At 33.4% G+C, this 19,842-nt stretch overlaps 1 protein-coding gene across 5 annotated transcripts; it reads left to right on the top strand.

Annotated features, from left to right (window-relative positions):
- Window positions 1–2,519: 2,519 nt before the first annotated feature.
- On the top strand, window positions 2,520–19,655 carry LOC106056542 (dnaJ homolog subfamily C member 2-like). Of its 5 annotated transcripts, XM_056028121.1 has the most exons (20): window positions 2,735–3,016; window positions 3,359–3,561; window positions 7,183–7,233; window positions 7,483–7,676; window positions 8,548–8,623; window positions 10,008–10,106; window positions 10,490–10,625; window positions 11,936–12,016; window positions 12,676–12,741; window positions 12,893–12,984; window positions 13,361–13,482; window positions 13,634–13,702; window positions 14,346–14,426; window positions 14,557–14,645; window positions 15,173–15,239; window positions 16,098–16,264; window positions 17,240–17,337; window positions 17,720–17,827; window positions 19,172–19,350; window positions 19,529–19,655. In XM_056028121.1, the coding sequence occupies exons 3-20, from the start codon at window positions 7,185–7,187 to the stop codon at window positions 19,598–19,600; spliced, it is 1,845 nt and encodes a 614-aa protein (XP_055884096.1). In that variant the 5' UTR covers window positions 2,735–3,016; window positions 3,359–3,561; window positions 7,183–7,184; the 3' UTR covers window positions 19,601–19,655. The 5 variants fall into 5 exon arrangements, with proteins under 5 accessions (XP_013068779.2, XP_055884096.1, XP_055884097.1 ...); XM_013213325.2 differs by lacking the exons at window positions 2,735–3,016; window positions 3,359–3,561 and adding an exon at window positions 2,520–2,588; XM_056028122.1 differs by lacking the exon at window positions 3,359–3,561.
- The last annotated feature ends 187 nt before the right edge of the window (window positions 19,656–19,842 follow it).

The raw sequence follows: 19,842 nt of genomic DNA, 5'->3' as shown, positions 1-19,842 counted from the left end.
GTTGTCGCCTTCTTGTATTCCTAAGAGCTTGGTACCGGCGTTTACCATTTACATGGACCTAAAATTAGTAACAACATTCAATGAATGTGTAGGCTACAACCCCCAAAGTTTGTGTTGTCTCATTAATCTCTAGCACAACATAAAAACACTTTGATAATGTGGACCCTGGAAAGATACTGGGCTTTGTCAATGAGTTGGGATTGTCTGCTGGGGTTCGATTTGTGATGGGGCTGAGAAATTGTGAATATGTATTGACAACTGTTTTTTTTTTTTATCAAATTGATAAATTTGTATTATCTTAACTGTGAGTAGACGCTGTTTTTAATAACTTAACTGAAAAAAAAAAAAAAAAAGCTCTTAAGATATGAAGGGAGAATAACCCTTGAAGGATTATGGCACGACATGCCAAAAACAAATTACAATTATCTAGCACATCGGCTAGACTCGTAAGTTCAACAATGTTTTCAGCTGAAATGGTGAGACTTTTTTTAAAAAAAAGGAGGGGGGTGTCCATTAGCAGTTATATTTGAGAAAAGAATTTTGGGTGGGGTATACATTTCGCTTCCGATTGTTGACACGATTGATTAATCTACGGGGTCCTCTGCATGCCCTGCTACCCAGAAAAAGTTTGTTCCTGATGATGTAAAGGCAATCAGTGATCCCCTTTACTTTTCCCCAACTTGGGTACCCATTAGAGCTGGATAGACTCAAAAGCGCCCAAAATTTAAAAAAATCCCAGGATTCGAACCTGAGACCCCTGGTTTGGAAGCCAAGCGCTTTACCGTGAAGCCACCGCGTCTCCCCTGCTACTCAGAAGATCTCTGCTTGCAGAGGTTATCGACAATATATAAAACTCACGCAGGCTTCCTACGTTCTGCTGGACCAGCTACAATAAACAATTGAAATAATTTTATGTTTATAGAAATAGAGTTACGGCATATAGAATGTTCTAAACATCGTTCAGTTGTGTAAATAAATAAAAGTGTAGTCATTGTATTGGGTACTCGCATTGATGACTGAAAAAGTTACTGTTGCATAGAGATGTGATGCTGGATGCCGTATTATTTATACCCACTCATTGGTCAAGCTTCAATTTGCGTTCACAGTAGTTTGTGCTCCAGCTAGAATAACCTGCCCAGTATTGGGCCAGTATGCAGCCGAACATTCCGGACTCACATAGGTCTCACCAGCCACATGAGGAGGCACAAAAACCCCAGTGGAAAGCCCTCAGCCCCCCCCCCCCCGGATGACAAAAGTCATCCACGATGGACGGACTATAATTTTGTGCCGTCAACTGTATACCAACGTCGTGTAATTGTAAAGCAAAATTTATAGGACTGATGGGAAAGTATTTAGACGTCTAATTCTCCAGCAAACTTAGACAACAATGACTTGCAGTATTTTATCATGGTCCCTACAATGTCTATTGCCGGAGCCCCCCCCCCTCCCCAAAGTGCTTTTTTATTTCAAGACAATGCGATAAGAAACTTAATAGGCCTACAAAGCCGGGAAAGTTTTTGTAGGCATGAATGTAAATCTAAATGTGAGACAGGTCTCTTTAGTATTATTGCTATTTTCGCTCACGTAGTCCGACAGATATGTCTAAGGCATTAATGTCTTCGAGTTTGAAGATAAAGAATGAGTGCAGTATTTCAAGAGACTACGGTGACCCAGTTACGATCTACAAATTTTGCCATTTCTGATTCAGACAAAGCTGTTGTGATCGTTTCCACCCGGGTGCCACGTTGAGGCAGAATAGCGTACCCGGGGCCGCCCAAACCTGCCTTCTGCAAAGACTTTTCTTTTGGGTCTCAAATGTGTGTCACTAATAGAAATCAAGGGTGAGTGTTTCGGTGAATAGACTACGTCAAAAGTTGTTCTCAACAAGTAACCAAAACGTAAATCTATTGAATATAGACTAAGAGCTGTAAAAAGATCGAAGTTTTTTTTTTTTTTTTAAAGAGGAGAATTGCTAAAAGAAGGGGGTAAATCTTGTCACATTCTAGTACTAGTCCAAGTGGTAAGGAAGGAGTAGCGTCCTTCCCGTCTTGACCAACGAAGGAGTAGCGTCCTTCCCGTCTTGACCAAAGAAGGAGTAGCGCCCTTCCCGTCTTGACCACACTCGGTGATATTGCAGACGTATAACTTGCTCATCTAAGCCCTAGCCCTATTCAAATCTAGTGCTGTGTTGTTGTTTTTCTCTACCACTAAACATTTGTTTTTGTTTTGTTGCAAGCAGCCAACAATGTAGGCCTAGACTTTCATGAGCGATGTGCACGTTACATCATTATTATTGTAAAACAATTAACATATTGCATCACATCAACCTTAGAGAACTCGAAAACTCTGTCTGTATATTGTCAAGGATATTTTTAGGTTGTTTAGGTCATTCAGACCTAGTCGAATCTCAAGCCTAGCTGACATGAAACTAATATGCATTTCCCATTTCCTCACTTCATTCACCACACTCTGAACTGTGTATTGTATAGCCTATGTGTGTGTAGGCTAATTGGTGTTTTGCTCTGTGTGTATGTGTAAGTCTGGCTTGATGAATGGCGGCCCGTATGTAGGCCTAAATTTAGGCATAAGTAGGCTATTTTTTTTCTTTCATGCGTGTAACAGGTTTAATTGTAATTTAGATCAGTGAATTCTGTTAGGTGTATAGTCTTTGGTTAGCCTTAAAATTTCTATAGCGAAGCGTAAATTTAACCAATTAATATCTACTTGTCTCCTTTTTTTTTTTAGCTACAACATAAAAACCCCGATTCTCGGGGTTCCAGGTTCTAATCTCGGTGAAGACTTAATTTTTAATTTCGGGACTTAAAAGGCGCTCCTGAGTCCGCACTATCTCTAATGGGTAGGCCTACTTGACGTTAGTTAGGGAAAGTAAAGCGGTCGGTCGTTGTGCTGGCCACATGACATCGTATTTAATTTTAACCGTTAGCCATAGAAACAGAATACCTTTACATCATCTGCCTTATAGATCGCATATGGTCTGAAAGGGGAACTGTAAATTGTAAGCTATTATTTTAATTTTATTTATTAACTTAAGCCATGTCTTAATAATTTATCGTTTCAAAATCTCCTAAATGGCTAAAGCCTTTATAGATTCTATATTTTGTATTGTATATTTTGTATGATCACCAATCATTTACGTAGAAACAGTGAAATAGTATTAAGCATGCGTCTAAATTAAACAAAAAGGGTGTTCGAGTAGGCCTAGATATACTAAAAAAAATTAGTGCAGTGTTTCTCAAACTCTTGCTGTAAGCGCTCCATTTAGCAGCTGGGGACCTGGAGGAGCACTGGCAAGCTCCCATTGCAATGCTTTAGTAAACATTTTTACATGTTTCTTCAGAGTTAAAGATAATCTACTTCCTATTAGTCCTCCCGCAGGACAACGGTACGGAAATGACAGATGGCAGGGTATGAATTTAACCCGTCGAGACGACAGTCCAGCGGGTATAATAACGCAAGACTATAATAGGCAGCCATCCTAGACCATGCAGTTCTTACTGGAGATAAAATTTGAGATGGTTTAATTCCCTCTATCCAATAGAAGTGAGTAGTCAGAAATAGTCAAAATCATAATATATATATTATAGTCTATGCTAAAAAATAGCATAACTTAAGATTTATAAAACTATTTTAAGATTGTATATTATTAAAATTCTACAAAACGAATTATTTTTATTTATTTATTTAAAACAAAATTGAAAAGTTTTGAACACCTGTTTTTTTTTTTAAAGGATTAAAAAAAAATGTGCCTGTTGTCCATACCATCTTTCCGAGTCTTGCGTGCGAGGCCCTAGCTAGCCTATAGTTAGAATATTCCTAAGGCCGTCCCTGACCTGATAGCAGATCGGATATTAGATGGTGCTATAAACGGCATCATGAGCAATGACCAAGCTCTACGTAGCCAACTGTAGGCCTACTGATGTCACCATTTGACTTCATTAATTCATGCAAGAGACATATATGCTAATACCTCCTCATCTGTGAAGCCTCCCAATCGTGTTAAAAAAAGAGCAGCTGAAAAGTCATATTTTAAAATTTTTCAAAAAGTCAAATAATTGCAAATGCAGACCATAGTAGCTTTCTCACTATTTCTAAATTTATTAAGAAAATTGCAGAAACCTACAATTAGGCCTACTAAACAGTTTCAAAGCTCCTTTACAAATCTTCAAAATAATATATAATGTAATTAATAATAGACCTCTAGATTTAGAAACTAGATCTAATTATTTTATTTCTAATTAAAATAACATATGCATGATTTGTGAGTAAGCCATTTTATTTTAGTCAGTAAGGCCAAAAATAAGCAAAATAAATTAAATGATTACAATTATGCGAAAAAACAACTTAAAAGTTACATTTAAATTGGAAGCCGACGTTGTATACATGAAAAAGTTGGATGACCACACTTTCGTAACCTGATAAAAGATAGTTTACATTGGAATCTACACTCTGATTGACTGTGATTTAGAATAGATCTTTTATAGATCTATTATCTATACATGAGTCTAGCTCTATTAGATCAAGTAATTGATTTATAGTTGTTTTTTTTAATCCTTGATCCATTGCAGCTGATTGCACAGCAACAAGTTTTGATCAATACTGAGTTAACTGAAAGTGAGAGCTCAGCTAGAATTAGTAGAATAGATTGAGTACTCATATCCGACTCCGACTACTCCGAGTAGATCATCTAGATACTAGATTTAGATTCTAGTAGTAGTAGATCTACTCTAGACTCAGACTAGTACTAACTAGTAGTCCTAAGTAGTCTTACTATCACTCTTAGTTATTCTATGATTCTCATTGAAGTTATTCTAGAAAAATTAATATAATTTAATATTATACATTTATACTTAACTTTAACTAAATACTAAGTGGTCTTAAGTGACTTAACTTAAGTTAATACTACTACTAGTTACTAGTAGTACTACTAGTACTAGAATAGTAGAATGTCTAGATCTAGATATAAAAAGTAGATTACTCTAGACTCTAGATTAGTCTAGAGTTAGAGTTATAGAGTAGATGATTCTAGAACTAACTGACTAAGACTCAGTTGAGTAGTAAAATAAGATTAAGAATACTTGATAATTTGATTACTCCTGAAGAGTCTAGAATGACTAGAATTAACTAAAAGAATGATATAATCTATTTTAAGAATGGCTAGATCTAGCATTCTAGATAACGTATAGTAGATCACTAGATCTATATAACTAGTATATATATAAATATACATAATAGTACATAAAGTAAACCACTAGACTAACTAGAATCTATTTACTAGATCTATCATCTAGATCTAGATAAAAAAAAAACCTAGAGTCTAGATATAGTCAATATAGATCTAATTAAATCAAGTGAATCCAACTTATAAATATATAATTAGAAATAATTAGTCTAGTCTATGACAAGTTATGAACTTTTCAATTCTTTTGATCTAAAAACAAAAAGATAAATCTATCTAATCTTATCTTCTTATTAATTATTAGTCTATCAGAATCAGACTGTCTTAGTCTTAGATCTACTAGAATATAGTAGAGAAATAAATATAGATCTATAGTCTAGTATACTGATAGTATTACATATTATATATATATATATAATATTATATATACTTATACTCCTTCAAGACTTTAAGACTAAGTAGTCCTTAGATTTTAGATCCAAGTCTACTCTCGTCTCTCTAGATCTTGTAGTGGTAGAGTCTAGTCTAGTAGTTATAATTATAATAGGATAGATCTAGATCTAATTATTATTATTGTAATCTAGACTAGATTAGAATCTATTGGTAGTTATATTATAGATTCAAATAGATCTATTCAGTAGACTTAGACTATGTTGGCCTCCTTCATTCGTAAAACGCCTATGGTTCATCTCAAACACTTTTTCATATCCACAAATATTGCAGGGTACGGTGGCTTTTGCTTTGGTAGTAGAAGAGCTGGCCATTTTTTGTATGGCATGCTTTTCTTCTAGAGCTGAGGCCCATGTTTTTTCACTGTAAGGTGAAAGCCTGGGCATTGCTTATTAAATTGTTGGAAAGATGTAGTCTACACTGAATTTCCCCCCTCTCCATGCAGTTAATGTGATCAAAGGAACAGAATATTCCATACAGTTTGGGATCAGTAGCGCCATAGGCTCTGCTAGGCTGTACCACAGTGTGCCACAATCTGCCATAGAAGGGTCACCAGCTCCTGATTTTTCCTCAGGGTTGTCTCCCGAAGCCTTTTCCCTGTTTGGGTATAGCCACAAGGCAGCGAAGGTTTGGATTCAGAGTTTTCCTTCTCCTAGATGGGTAGCCAACTAAGGCTAAGGAGCCACTCCTGCCCAAAGCTTACTGGTTTAGGAGCTAGTTGCTCATCTTTGCCCCCTCTTCTGTTGGTATAATGGTTCCACCAGACTCAGTATCTGAGCCACACATGAAGGCCAGGAGTTGGATTGGTTGTCAGAGGCTATTTAAGATGTGTGTGCTTTTGGAAGTATTTTATAGGTAATGATGGACTTAAGACCATTACCACTTCCAGCGTTAACAACCTAGACTATATAATAAATTAATCATCTAATGAATTCTGATTCTCCTGGCTTTTCAAATCTGTGTATATGAGGTAAGTCCATTAATAGGAAATAACATTTAAAACAAATGACTACAAAGTCTGAAGCAACTTCAGTTGCATTGTTTTTACAATTATTCCTTCACACACAACATAATATTCTTGCCTTACTGAAAGCAAAATGCTATATATTTATTATTTAATATATTTATTGTTTTATCTGTTAGTTTTTTTATACACCATATTTGTCGCGTTGCTACAAGTAAAATCCTACAATCCTTTTTGAAAGCACAGTATAGTCTACAATACAAATTAATCTTCTTACAATTTCAAAATTATAATAATTGCTAAAATGTCTAAAACAAGCAAAACATAGCACTTTAAAAGCAAATATAGCTTCCTTAACAGTTTAAGAAATTCTTTCATTTGGCTTGAGGCATTAAATATTTTGTCAAATACCTTTATCTTTCCATAGATTTGATCCTCTATGTCACAATCAAAATTCTTATCTTGTATTATGTTTGAATAATTCTAAATTTAATATTATGAGCCTAAAATTAGTATTTACATATGTCACATTATTAATTAAGATTATATGTAATTTTCTTCATTTTTAAAGCAATGATTCCTGATGAGAAGGATGTGACCAAAGTTCTGGGAACTTTGTCATGTAAGTAATCAGCTGTTTAATAAGGCTTTTTTTCATTTTATATTGGCTTTTAATTTCTTAATAAAAAAAACAACACTTAGAAACCTTTTCTAAGTTTTATATAGCCATTTGCTTTTCTACATCATGTGTTCCTTTGGTATTGGTTACAATGTCCTTTAAAATTGTTCCATCTTAAAAAATAATAAACTGACAAATCTTTAGACTAATATTTTCAATATTTATTATCTCATGTCCCTTTTTTTTTTTCAGCTTTATTGTCCCTGGACTATGAGCCAGTTGGCAGATGGTTTGAAGCTCACCACAGGCGAGCTCACTCTCTCCACTCTCACTCCCATCATTCTTTGGACAGTAGCTCCAGTGAGTCTGAAGAAGAGGCAGAGGAGGATCAGTTTGATGATGAGGATGAGTCACTTTTGTTAAGACTGGATCCAAAGGAATGGAAGGTAAGCACAACAACTACAGACAGGAGATTCTCCATTCTTTGTCTGTTTCTAAGTCAAGGTGGCTTTCACAGACTTTTTCTTTCTTTAAAAATATTCTTAGGCATCAGGGCCCCTTCTCTTACCAAAAAGTAAAGTTCCTCTTTCAGACCTTGTGATCTATGGGGCAGATGATGTATAGTTCATCAGTTTCTATAGGAAATTATGTGGCCAGCACTTTGACCAACTGTTACTGCCTTTACTTTTCCACAACTAATGTCAGGTACCCATTAGAGCTGGGTGGACTCAGAAATTAAAAATCCCAGCCTTCACCAGGATTTGAATCCAGGAACCTGGTTCAGAAGCCAAGCGCTTTACTGCTCAGCCACTGCGCCTCCTTTGTCTTCTTGGTTTTTCTTTATTTTATGTTGTATTTTCTTTTGTATCACCTTTTGTATTAAGAAGACAATCCTTTACCTAACTCTTCTCATTTGTTATGTATGCTTGATACAACCTGCCTAATCATTACAGGGATTATTTATTACCATCTTTTACAATATTTATTATACCTCATAGACTTTTTGTTTGCATAAGTGTGTTATTATATATTCTTCACCTTCACCTATCCCATAATCTGTTTGACCGTTGGGGCACCACACAAGATTTGTAAAACATCTTTCTCCATTCCTCTTTGTCTTAGATAGAACCTTCCCTAATGGCAGGTCCATCCATTCTTTTATGTTGTCTTCCAGTCTCTTTCTTCTTTTCCTGTTACTGTTCCCTGAAGGAAGGTCTTTGCGAGCCCCAAATACCTTGTAACATGTCCATAGAGCTTTAGTTTTGCTTTTTTTTTTTACAGTATTTGCTTGATACAAATCTTTGTTTTTAATTTTAGAAACAAGACCACTATGCTGTTCTAGGATTAAGTAAATTAAGATACAGGGCTTCTGAAGACCAAATAAAACGAGCATGTAAGTTTTGTCCTAAATAAATACTTATGTCAGTAGTAAAACCTAACAAAATTTCAGAGGAAAATGTTTGTTACATAGAAAGTTTATTTTCACTCATGGCATTGCTATTAGTCTGTCACCTGATGCACATACCTTGCCGTGGTGTGACAGCTTGAGTGCCTTAATGACCCTCAGAGCTATACCGGTGGGAGCTCATCACTCCTGGCAGATACTACCAAGCCGGACAGGTCTGTTAGGGAAGAGGCCAGACAAAAGGTGCATCCCCCTCCCCGGGACATGGGTTATGCGATAGGCTAACAACCTGTCCATGGAAAAAAATAGTGTTATAGAAACCAGAACAAAAACACAAACACTAAACATTGTCAGAGGCGAAAGTAGAGCTCCACAAAGGAGACTTATGAAGCTGTGTAGGGAAAGTCGAACGAATCCTGTGAGGCAGACCACTCTACTTAAATCAATGAAAAAGAAACACTTCCTTATTCAGAACCCCCAGTGAACAAGACGCAGAGGAAGACCAAAAAGAACATGGCGACGCAGTGTACTTGAAGAAGCCGAGAGGACCGGGAAGAGCAGGGAAACCATAAAAAAAACTAGCAAAGAACTGTGGAGAATGGCGTGTTTTTGTCAAGGCCCTATGTTCCATGAGGAACTCAAAGGAGTGATGATGATGATAATGATTGCTATTAGTAAGTTTGATAACACCATATCTGTGACTAAAGTAAAATAAGCTCAAGAAATTCAGATCTTCTTTAAAGATATTTAAGAAAAAAAATACAAACATCTCCCTTCCTACTCTTTAGTTTCTAGCATCTTCCAGAAGATATAAGGATATAAATGGAGAGAAAGGGAAAAATTGAGGAGTCCGTTGCTGATTTTTGTTTGATTTCAGTATTCTCAGTGTGGATTTATTGATTGTTTTTTACAAAATTGTTTCATAATATTCAAAGATGTTATTGTGCTTTTTCATTCTACAAATCAAGTTTCCCTTGTGAATTACGCTTCAGTGATCTGTTCTTACAGACCCACATGATGCAAGTCTGTATGTCATTAGATCTAGAATCTTTACAACGTGACAAAATCACTCTACTAGTGTGGTGTTAAGAAAAATAAATGCACATATTTTTATGCTACCAAGGTTCTAATAGAGGCTACTACACTTAACGCTTCTTGAATTAAGTATGTTATTTGAAGCTTCAGTCAAATTATGTACACATTGTTTATAGCTTTGAAAGCTTTTTGTATATAAATGTTTAAGTTAAAAACATCACTGCTATATTGTTTTAGAGATCTTAGTTTTCTGAGTAGTACTTCTGATAATTTATGTTAGTGACAGATGCTGATTACTATATGTAAAATAAGAAAGGCTTCTGCTTATTTTCCCCAGACAAACTGAAAGTTCTCACCCATCATCCTGACAAAAGGAAAGCAAGAGGGAAAGTTGTGAAAGATGGTGAAGATGATTACTTCACTTGTATCACCAAAGGTCAATTATTGTTTCATACTCTTCACATTAAAGCTAATGACATTAATTTTTTACAGGGACTTATTCTAAATGAATGAATTTGGGAAACATTAATGATGCTTTTTGAGATTGTATGTTGAATCAGTATCTTTTGTCATGACAATCTTTACCTGCAAAAATTTGATTGAGAACTTACAGATCTCAAGAGAACTGCACAGTTCATAACAAATAGCACTAGAAATTGTATAACTAAATGCTAGAAAGTGCAAAAGAAAACATGATCATTATGTGTCATTAGATATTAATAACAAAATCTGACTTAGTGTTATTTATGAAGCAAAATGAAATGTAAAGGTTTTTTTTTAAACTTCGTTTTTTAATTTAATTTTTGTTTTTATCATCAGCATATGAAATTTTGGGCAATAAACAAAAAAGACGTTCCTTTGACAGTGTGGATCCTGAGTTTGAGGATAGTATTCCATCAAGTACAAAGGAGAATTTCTTTGAAGTATTTGGTCCAGCTTTTGATAGAAATTCAAGGTAGCATTATAAATTATAAACATGTTCATAAAGATATCTTTTTCTATTTAAAAAAAAAAACAATTGTAAAAGTTTTAAAACTTTCAGTTTGAAGACCTAGTGTTACTAGGGGTGCAATCTAGTCAACATTATGCTTTACATACATGATGTGAAATACATCCAAAAGAAACTTAAGAAGATTTCTAGTTACTTGGGTACAAAAAATAAGCAACTTCCAAGTTATTGATTAATTTATCTAAGGTCAGCATAAACTTCCTACCACACCACCAAATTACTAATATTGATGAAATTATTACAAAATCAAGCAAAACATTAGGGTTTTTCAAAAGAAATGTTTACAAATCAAACAAAAATATACAACTAAAGTGCTATTTATCTTTAGTTAAGCCAATATTGGAATATGCATCCTCTGTTTGGGATCCCTCAACTTAAGGAAACAAAAAAACTAGAACAAATACAAAATAGAGCTGTGAGATTTCCAGCAAATGAATAATCAAATTTGATAAGAGTAACACCATTAGTAAAATCACTAAACTCAAGAGACACTTCAGGATAGCAGAATAAAAAGTAAAGTAGCTAGAATACATAAAACATTGAACCATAATTTGCAAATAGAAAAACAAAACCTAATGAAATACTCAGACACAAAGATAGAGGTGAGGCACATTTCTTATTCCATACGCTCCTTTTTCCCTAGTGCCATTAGAGACTGGAATGTGTTACCTAAATCACCCAGGAAAACCAACGACTTAGCAGAGTTTAAGTCATTGATTAACATGACATTGATTGACAAGATTATTCTAACTTGCTAAATTCAGTGGAATCCTTTTGTATTAAATTTACTCTTACCATATGACCAATTTATTTACTTCTATATTGGATCGGAACTATGTATACTGAGGTTTAATACTGATACTCTTGGGTGGTCACTTTCAAATGACAAATAACAGGGTAAACCAAAATATGCTTATAAAGATGTAGAAATTATTTTACCCTTAAAGCAACAAGAAAATATTTTTTGCTTGACTAAGAGATAGCATCTTTATGTAAAAGAAAAATTAGCAGTTATGACTATAAAGCTTAAAAAATGTGTTTTATTATTATAATTAGTATTGTTTTTAAGATTTATCAAATTAATGCATCATATTGATTAATTATTTTAAATAATTTATTGTTATATGTAATAAATAAATTGTAGTTTAACATTTTAAGAATACAAAAAGTTTATTCACTCTATATTTGCAAAGTGAATATAATCAGTAATGCTCTATTCTTTGCTTGTTATTTATATCTCTGCTATGGTCTAATAGGTGGTCAATCAAGAAAAGAGTTCCCAAACTTGGAGATGAGAATACACCGTTTGAAGATGTTAATAACTTCTATTCTTTCTGGTATGTAATGTTGAATGTTGATATCTAGCAAACCTTTAAGGTTAAATTCTGAGACTTTTGAAAAGAAAAACTACTGTAATTGCTAATTATTGTAATTGATTTAAATGAGATTTATCTAAAAAAAATTTCTTATTGTAGTAGTTTATTAAATTTTTAAAAAGATGAAATATTAATATATCAATTGTTTAACCAAATGAATTTTTTTGCAATGGTTGATATACAGTTCATTCACAGCTTAGCTCAAAGTTGACATCTTTAAAATACATTTTTATGGTTTAAAAAAAAAAAGGTTAAAATGTTTAGGTCAGGAGTTACTTAGGCATGCTTCTTCTTCTTCTTCTAGCCAGCTTTATTGCTGCTGAGCTGTGAGCTCTTTTGCAGACTGTGCCAAGGAAAAAAAGTGTGCTGTTGTTCAGCACTGCCGTACAGGGTGTTGGTTATGTTGGGCTGTAGTGGAAGTAGGGTCTGCCTAAGGTGGATTAGGGAGGGGCATTCAAAGAGGATATGGTTTATGGTTTCAAAGGGGTGGGCGCAATGTCTGCAAAGGGGTAGTTGTGTGGAGTTTATTTTGTTCAGGTGGTAATTTAATAGTGGTGTGTGTCTTGCCCCTCCCTAATCCACCTTAGGCATGCTTATGATTATCAACAATTATTCTACAGGTATGAATTTGAATCCTGGCGTGAGTTTTCTTATCTTGATGAAGAAGAAAAGGAGCTAGGAGAAAAGTAATTTTTTAAAATATTCTTTCTACTTGGTTCATTACATCTAATCAATAAATGGATTATTATGACATACATACAATTATCAGATGACTATTTGTATTGTATATATATATTTGTGGATATCCATGGCTAAATTTCTTTGTTTCCAATGTAGCCGTGAGGAAAGAAGGTGGATTGAAAAACAAAATAAAGCTGCTCGTCAGAAGTTGAAAAGAGAAGAAATGGTTAGATTACGTCAGCTGGTTGGTAAGAAATTGGTGTTTGAAAACTTTGTGATGACATACTTGCTTAGTAAATTACATTATTATGTGTGGTATTTCTTTAGAAGTTAGGCTAAAAAAAAGTTCTTTTGAATCAAGGCAAATTAGAATGGAATATTTTACTTAAATAATTAATTATTTGAAATATTAATCAGTAAGCCTTTGAAATGGTCTAGCATAAAATTATTAAACCATCAAGATGCATTAGTCTTTGTTTCATTGAAATGATCAAGTACATTTTTAGTCTAGTTACAATAACAGCTAACTTATATTTGTAGATCTGTTCTTATTTCTTTTTTTTTTAGTCTTGTAATTCTTGTATTCACTTGCAAAAAATATTTCCTATCTTTCTTCCCTTTCAGACAATGCATATACCTGTGATCCTAGAATTTTAAAATTTAAAGAAGAAGAGAAAGAAAGAAAAAATGCTGTGAAGCGAGCCAAGCAAGAAGCTGCTAGACTTAGACAAGAAGAAGAAGACAAGGTATTGTGTGATTAGCTCAATTCTCAAATTTATTTGGATTATATCTTATTGAAAACAATTAACATCAATTTGAATTTTATACAGTAGTAAAAATGTTGATGGTTGTATTTACTTTTTTATTTTGGTTTTATTTAAATTTTTATTTTTGCAGAAACGAAATGAAATTTTAGAGGCAGAAAGAAAAAAAAGAGAGAAGGAAGAAGAAATAGCCAAAGCACAGGTTTGTAACTAAATTAAAATATTGTTACATTTCAAAGATTTGTTTTATGCTCAATCCAGTGTTCATTTACATTTTAAAAAACAACAGTTGCGTTACGCTCCCCAGTTAAGCTAGATCCAACATAATCATTAATAAATCTAGTATGGAATTCATCTTCACCATTACTACCATCCCATCACATGGCATAAGTTGCCACATTATTTTATTCTTTATTCACAGTTACAAAAATTAAGATTCCCATTGTTATCCATTTATATCTCTAAACATTACAATTAAAGGGTTTATGTCATCATTCTCTACCTGAGAATCAAAGTGTCTCTGTGACCCTCCATACATGATCACACAAAAAATAATCACTGTCTTGTTTACTGTTTTGAAAAAAATAAATGTGTCTGACACTATACTACTGAACATAAAAGCACATATACACATCATCATTTACTTTTTATTTTTTTTAACTAAGAATACAAAGATCCATCCAGGCTTAGACTCCATTGATTATATTGATTACTTATTATCTAGTTGAAAGGCTCAAACTATCTATGATTCGTTTAATTGTATATTTTTCAACTTTGATACATTCATCTAGAAACCTGCAGTGATTGGTAATCTTTTTATTCTGTGTTCATTGTTTCTTTAAAAGGCTATGCTGGCCAAGAAAGAGAAAGATGCTTTCAAGAAACAGTTGAAGAAAGAAAGAAAAACTCTGAGAGGCTTTATGAAGGTAGTTTTTTTAAAACACTTATGTAGACCAAAAAAAACAACAACTTAATTTGCAAGCTATAAATACTATAATGTGAATACAACTATTTCATAAAACCATTTTCATTTGCCTTTCTTTTTATTCTTTTCAGGATCTAGATTACTTTGCTGAAAATGACAATGACAGAATAACAATGATGCAAAATTTAGACAAGCTTTTAGAATTATTAACATTACCACAGTAAGTACAATGTCCACATTTAGCCACAACAAAAGCAACCATTAAAAGAACTCCAACAAAAAAAATTATTAAAATGATATTGGATAAAAAACATTTAAAAAAAAAGAATTACACAAAAAAAATGTTTCCAGAACAATGTTACCCACACAGCAGTTTCCCCCTCCACTCAGCTGATGTATCCAAAGGAATGGCATGTGCAGAAACAGTTGGGATCAGTAACATGGCAGGCTCTGCCAGGGTGTAGCACTATGTGCTGCTAACTGCATGAGGGTGCCTCTCCTGATTTCTCCTCAGGGTTGACTCCCGTAGGCTTTTGCTTGCATACACTTACATTAAGTAGCTCATTTTGTTAGTAATATCTGAAAATAAATGTACATAAACAAACGGAGAACAATATATTCAAATAGAGATAAGCTGTGATTTTTTTAGCATAAATACTTTTAACTTTTCAAAGATATCTGACTTAATATAGTTGTTTTGTTTCTTGTCATTGTAAATTCTACAGCTATTCCTTTTTTTTTTTTCAGCTTACAAGAATTGAATGAAAGTCTTTCTAAAGATAAAGCAAATGGCAAAAATTCATTTATGCAAAAAGTAAGATGTTAAATGTAATGGATTATTTTAATCATCTAACTAAATATTAATTCATTAATATGAAAAGTTGGGTTACTATTTCTTAGTATAAATCATAATAGTTGCATAGTCATAATTGTTATCAACATAAAAATGAACATGAAATGCTATTTGTGATTTAAAGTGTATAAATTGCCTTAGTTGCTAATGAATTTCAGTTTCTTTTGATGAGTTCTTTCTGTCGAGTGAGGAAGCCTTTTGCATCATGTAGAAAAAAAATATCAAGAATTTTAAATTTAAAAAAAAAAAAAAAAGAAAAAATTGATATTTAAGTAAGAAAATTAGAAAAGATAGTCAGGACATTTTTTTAAATTAGCCGACAAAAATAAATTTGAATTTCAGTTTAATTATTACTCCAACAAAAAGATGTTATTGCTACCATAACATTTTTTTTTAATCATTTGGGACCTGACATTGACTAATTTATAGTTATATACATTTGTTTAGTGATAACTCAGATACAAATGAAATTTTATTTTGGACTAAAAAAAAAATAGAAGAAAGAATTTTGGACATTCATCTTCCTTCACATTACTATTAAAACAAATCAGCAAGATTTTATGCAGATAAAATGAAACCCATTCTCATTAAAGACAAATTGTTTTCTCAACTTCATTAAAAATATTAGCTTTTAGCCAAGTTTCATCTAATGGAACCCAGACTAAATTTTCATGAACTAAAAAAATGTATTTAAAATTACTCAATGAAATAACAATCTACTCTCCTTGACTTCTTGAAGTTTCTAATGAGAATTTAAAATAAATTTGAAATTATTTCCTTTTCAAATGTTCTAATTTTGATACCACAATGATATCTCAGCTAAAGGTAGTCAATGACCAAATAGACGAGGAAAAGCGCCAACACTTGGAGCTAACCCAACAGAAATCTTCAGGTGACCATCACAGTGTTGGAAAATCTTGGTCAGAATTAGAAATTCAAACCCTCATCAAAGGTGTGAACTTATTTCCTGCTGGAACACAAGACAGGTAAGTCTTTCACTAAGTCATTGGGTTTTCTTATTATTTCTATGATAACTTTTTCAAAACAGAATTAAACTGGTAACTAGTTGGGAATTATTAAAAGTAAAGTACCTTTTCAGACCTTGTGATCTATAGGATGATGTAAAGGTCACCTGTTTCTTTGGCCATCTGTTAACTAGGGTGTCATGTGGCCAGCACAGAGACCAACTACCTTTACTTTCCCCAACTACTGTCAGGTACACATTGGAGTTGGATGGACTCAAGGGCATCCTAAAAATCCAGAAATTCAAAATCCCAATCTTTATCGAGATTCGAACCCAGGACCTAACAATTTGGAAGCCAAGCGTTTAACCTCTCAGCCACCACACCCCATTGAGAATTCTTATGTATCTGATTATATGGATGAGATGGTAATAAGATGTGTTTGCAATAGTTGTCTAAGATTAAAACAGTCCGCACAATATTCTCCTCTAAATTTTTTGTGAATTTTCTTATACAAGAAAAAAAAAATGTTGGAGAACTAGCGCCCAACTGTTGGAGAACTTTTACTATCCTCAAAGAAAAGTGCAGATGATAAAAAAGAAAACTTAATCCCCAGCAGATAACATCTACATCTGTGTGAGATGTAGCCAACAATGTAATTTATAGTTGGATCTATGTAGCTTTGTAAATTTTGCCATTTTCATAATCTTCAAACTTGAACTTTATGTCTTATTATTATTAAATTTTGTAACATAGTGCAAAATCTAGACATAGTTTTTTTAATGCTAAACTTGGAAACTCTTGAGTTACTTGGCTAATTGAGTTCTGCAAACAGGAACTGATTACCAGTTGTTTTTCTAAATGAAAGAAGGCCAAAGAAAAGTAACTCTATATTTTTTCTGCCATAGTATTTTGATAATAAACTTACTAGATATTTAATGACATAATCAATCTAGCTTAATTCCAAAACCAATTAGTAAGTGTTTTTATGCTTTTCAGATGGGAGGTGATAGCAAATTTTATCACTCAACATGTTCCAGGTAACAACAAGAATGCTAAAGATGTTTTATCAAAAGCCAAAGAGCTACAAAAGAATGGTATATACAACACATTAATTCTTTTATTAATTGATTAATTTCTTTATAGAACTTTTAATATTGAGAAGAAAATTAGATTGAATTTGTGTTCAATAAATAACTGGATATTTGGAAGTAAATCAATTCTTTCTGACTGAGTAAAGAGAATTTAACTATTGATACAGTTGACTATTCGATTGTTTTGGCCTTGACAACATTATTTTAAGATGTTGGAGAACTGCAGAGTTGGCAACATTGTTCTGACCATAAATATTACCCAGGCTTTCATCCGTTTACCATAATACTTGTTTTAAAATCTATGTTTTAGCCTTTCCAGACAGGAAATGTTTTCTAATGTTGAGAATGCATGAAGTAAACAGTGGTGTTTGTTTTTGTTTTTCAGATGTCAAACTGAGAGAAGAAGTGAAAAAAAATGCTTTCAGTCAGTATGAACAAAGTCATAAAGCTGCTAAGTCTGGAGACATGGACAAACCAAGTGAACGATTAGAAAGTAAAGTTTATAGTTTGAACCTTTCTTTAGGTTGGGAGAACTGGGTGTTACGTTGAAAACCATAGAAAATACAGGCGTGAAGTGATACAAGTGTACCTCAAATGTTAAAGGGCTTTTGAGCTAAGTCCCTAGACTTAATTACAACAAACAACAAAGTATGAAGTGGATACATTTGTACTGCTTCCAACTTTTAGAAACATTGTTAGTCTTAGAGCCTTTCAGTAGAGAGAAAACACTCTTCAAGCCACAAAATTACCTGCTGTGTTCTTCATAGTACATTAGTAATTACACTGGAAATACTGCATTCTTCACTAATATTCGGTCTTGAAGACAAGCCTTATTATTATTATTTGTTTGACTAAAGAAATTAAAGATCTTAAGCATTGTATTTTTATACTGTCAACAAGAAATTTTTTTATTTTTTTAAGTAAATGAATGTGCATGTTCTGAGGCTATGAAAAGTCTTATCTCATTATGTGAAACATACATTTCATTCAATTTAGTGTTGAATATTTGATTTCAAGGGCCATAAGATTTTTTGTTCCACTTTCACTTTACTTTTGAGTACTTTTGACTATTTCAAATGCTGAAACGGTCCCTATTTTAACTAGGAATAATAGTGTAATCTTTGAATCAAAGACAGAAGACTCTGAATCCAAACCTCCTCTGCCTCACCGGCTATATAGCGGGAAGCGTGGTCGAGATGCTAAGTGTGCATGAACTTGGCTTGGCTACCTATGAAGGGGGCTCGAGGTTCGACACCAGACTCGGGCAGAGTTGTGTTTACTGAGCGCCTAAAGGCAGCACAGAAAAACCTTCTCCTAGATACCCCTCCCCCTACTGGTCCACTAATGAGATTGGACCAAAGCACTCTGAATATGCTTATAAGCATGAAAGTAGTGCTATATAAAAGCCATAATTTATTTTATTTTATTTATTTATATACAAACATGGGAAAGTTTTCGGGAGTAAACCCAAAGGAAAAATCAAGAGCTGGTTGGCTTTTATGCAGCTTGGAGCACCCTGGTAGAACCTGCCGTATCACTGATTTTAAACTGTATTGGGGACTTGTTTTTCCTATGAGTGGAGGGGAAGAACTACTTTGTGGGCTACACCTTCCTGACCATGAATAATGCCTAGGTGTTCATCTCATTTCTATAAGATGAACCATAGTCACGACTGAAGGAGGCAAATGAAGTTCTAATTGGCTGAGTGATGATAAACAGTAATAGTATTGTAAATGTGCCAAATGATTTTTGTTTCTGAATTATTTTGTTGATTGTTTCTGCATTTTTCTTTCCAATATATTTGTATGTAGTAACAAATGATTTCTTGTTTAAAAAGGTGTAGGGGAGCAGCAGGTAAGAGAAACTGGAACCAATCCAGCACCCTGGACAGCAGATGAGCAAAAGCTCTTGGAACAGGCACTGAAATCTTTCCCTGCCTCTGAAGCTGATCGCTGGGATAAAATAGCCTCTGTGGTGTCTTCGAGAAGCAAAAAAGATTGCATGAAACGCTACAAGGTAAATCATTTTCTTATTTTTGAGAATGAATACATCCCATTTTGAAAAAAAAATAAAATTATTTTCTCTTGTATGTTTAAATGGCTTAACAAAAATTAAATTGAAGAGTTGTCAATTAAAATTATATATCAACTGCAGCATATTTCATTAGTAATAATGAATCATTTTCTCTGTCAAGGAACTGTGTGAACTCGTCAAGGCAAAGAAGCAAGCACAGACTGCAGTTGCTGCCAAGAATAAAAAATCCTGATTAAAATTATTTTGGTTTAATAAATACTTTTATCTTTTTATTTCCAACAATCAAACCTTGTTGCTCTCATTTATTTAAAACGCTTTCATGCATTAGTTTGCTATGACAGACCTCTATATTGTAATATTTAGTTTGAATGGCATCTCTATTGACTGTTCTAGTATTTGTACTGGAAGAAAAAAGTGCCAGAGAAAAAATTAAAATCTTACAGATGAACATTCTGGGCTCAGGTCACACCAGAC

This window comes from Biomphalaria glabrata, chromosome 4, assembly GCF_947242115.1.
Source record: "Biomphalaria glabrata chromosome 4, xgBioGlab47.1, whole genome shotgun sequence".
Classification (NCBI taxonomy): domain Eukaryota; kingdom Metazoa; phylum Mollusca; class Gastropoda; family Planorbidae; genus Biomphalaria; species Biomphalaria glabrata.
This window is presented reverse-complemented; position numbering and strand designations above follow the sequence as displayed.

Bases quoted from the DNA above. Each gene is read 5' to 3' on its own strand.
- LOC106056542 (XM_013213325.2), top strand. From the start codon at position 2,531: ATGTGTAAGTCTGGCTTGATGAATGGCGGCCCGTATGTAGGCCTAAAT. The intron at 13,483-13,633 runs GTATTGTGTGAT...TTATTTTTGCAG, and splicing joins GACAAGAAGAAGAAGACAAG to AAACGAAATGAAATTTTAGA. The intron at 15,240-16,097 runs GTAAGATGTTAA...ATGATATCTCAG, and splicing joins AAAATTCATTTATGCAAAAA to CTAAAGGTAGTCAATGACCA.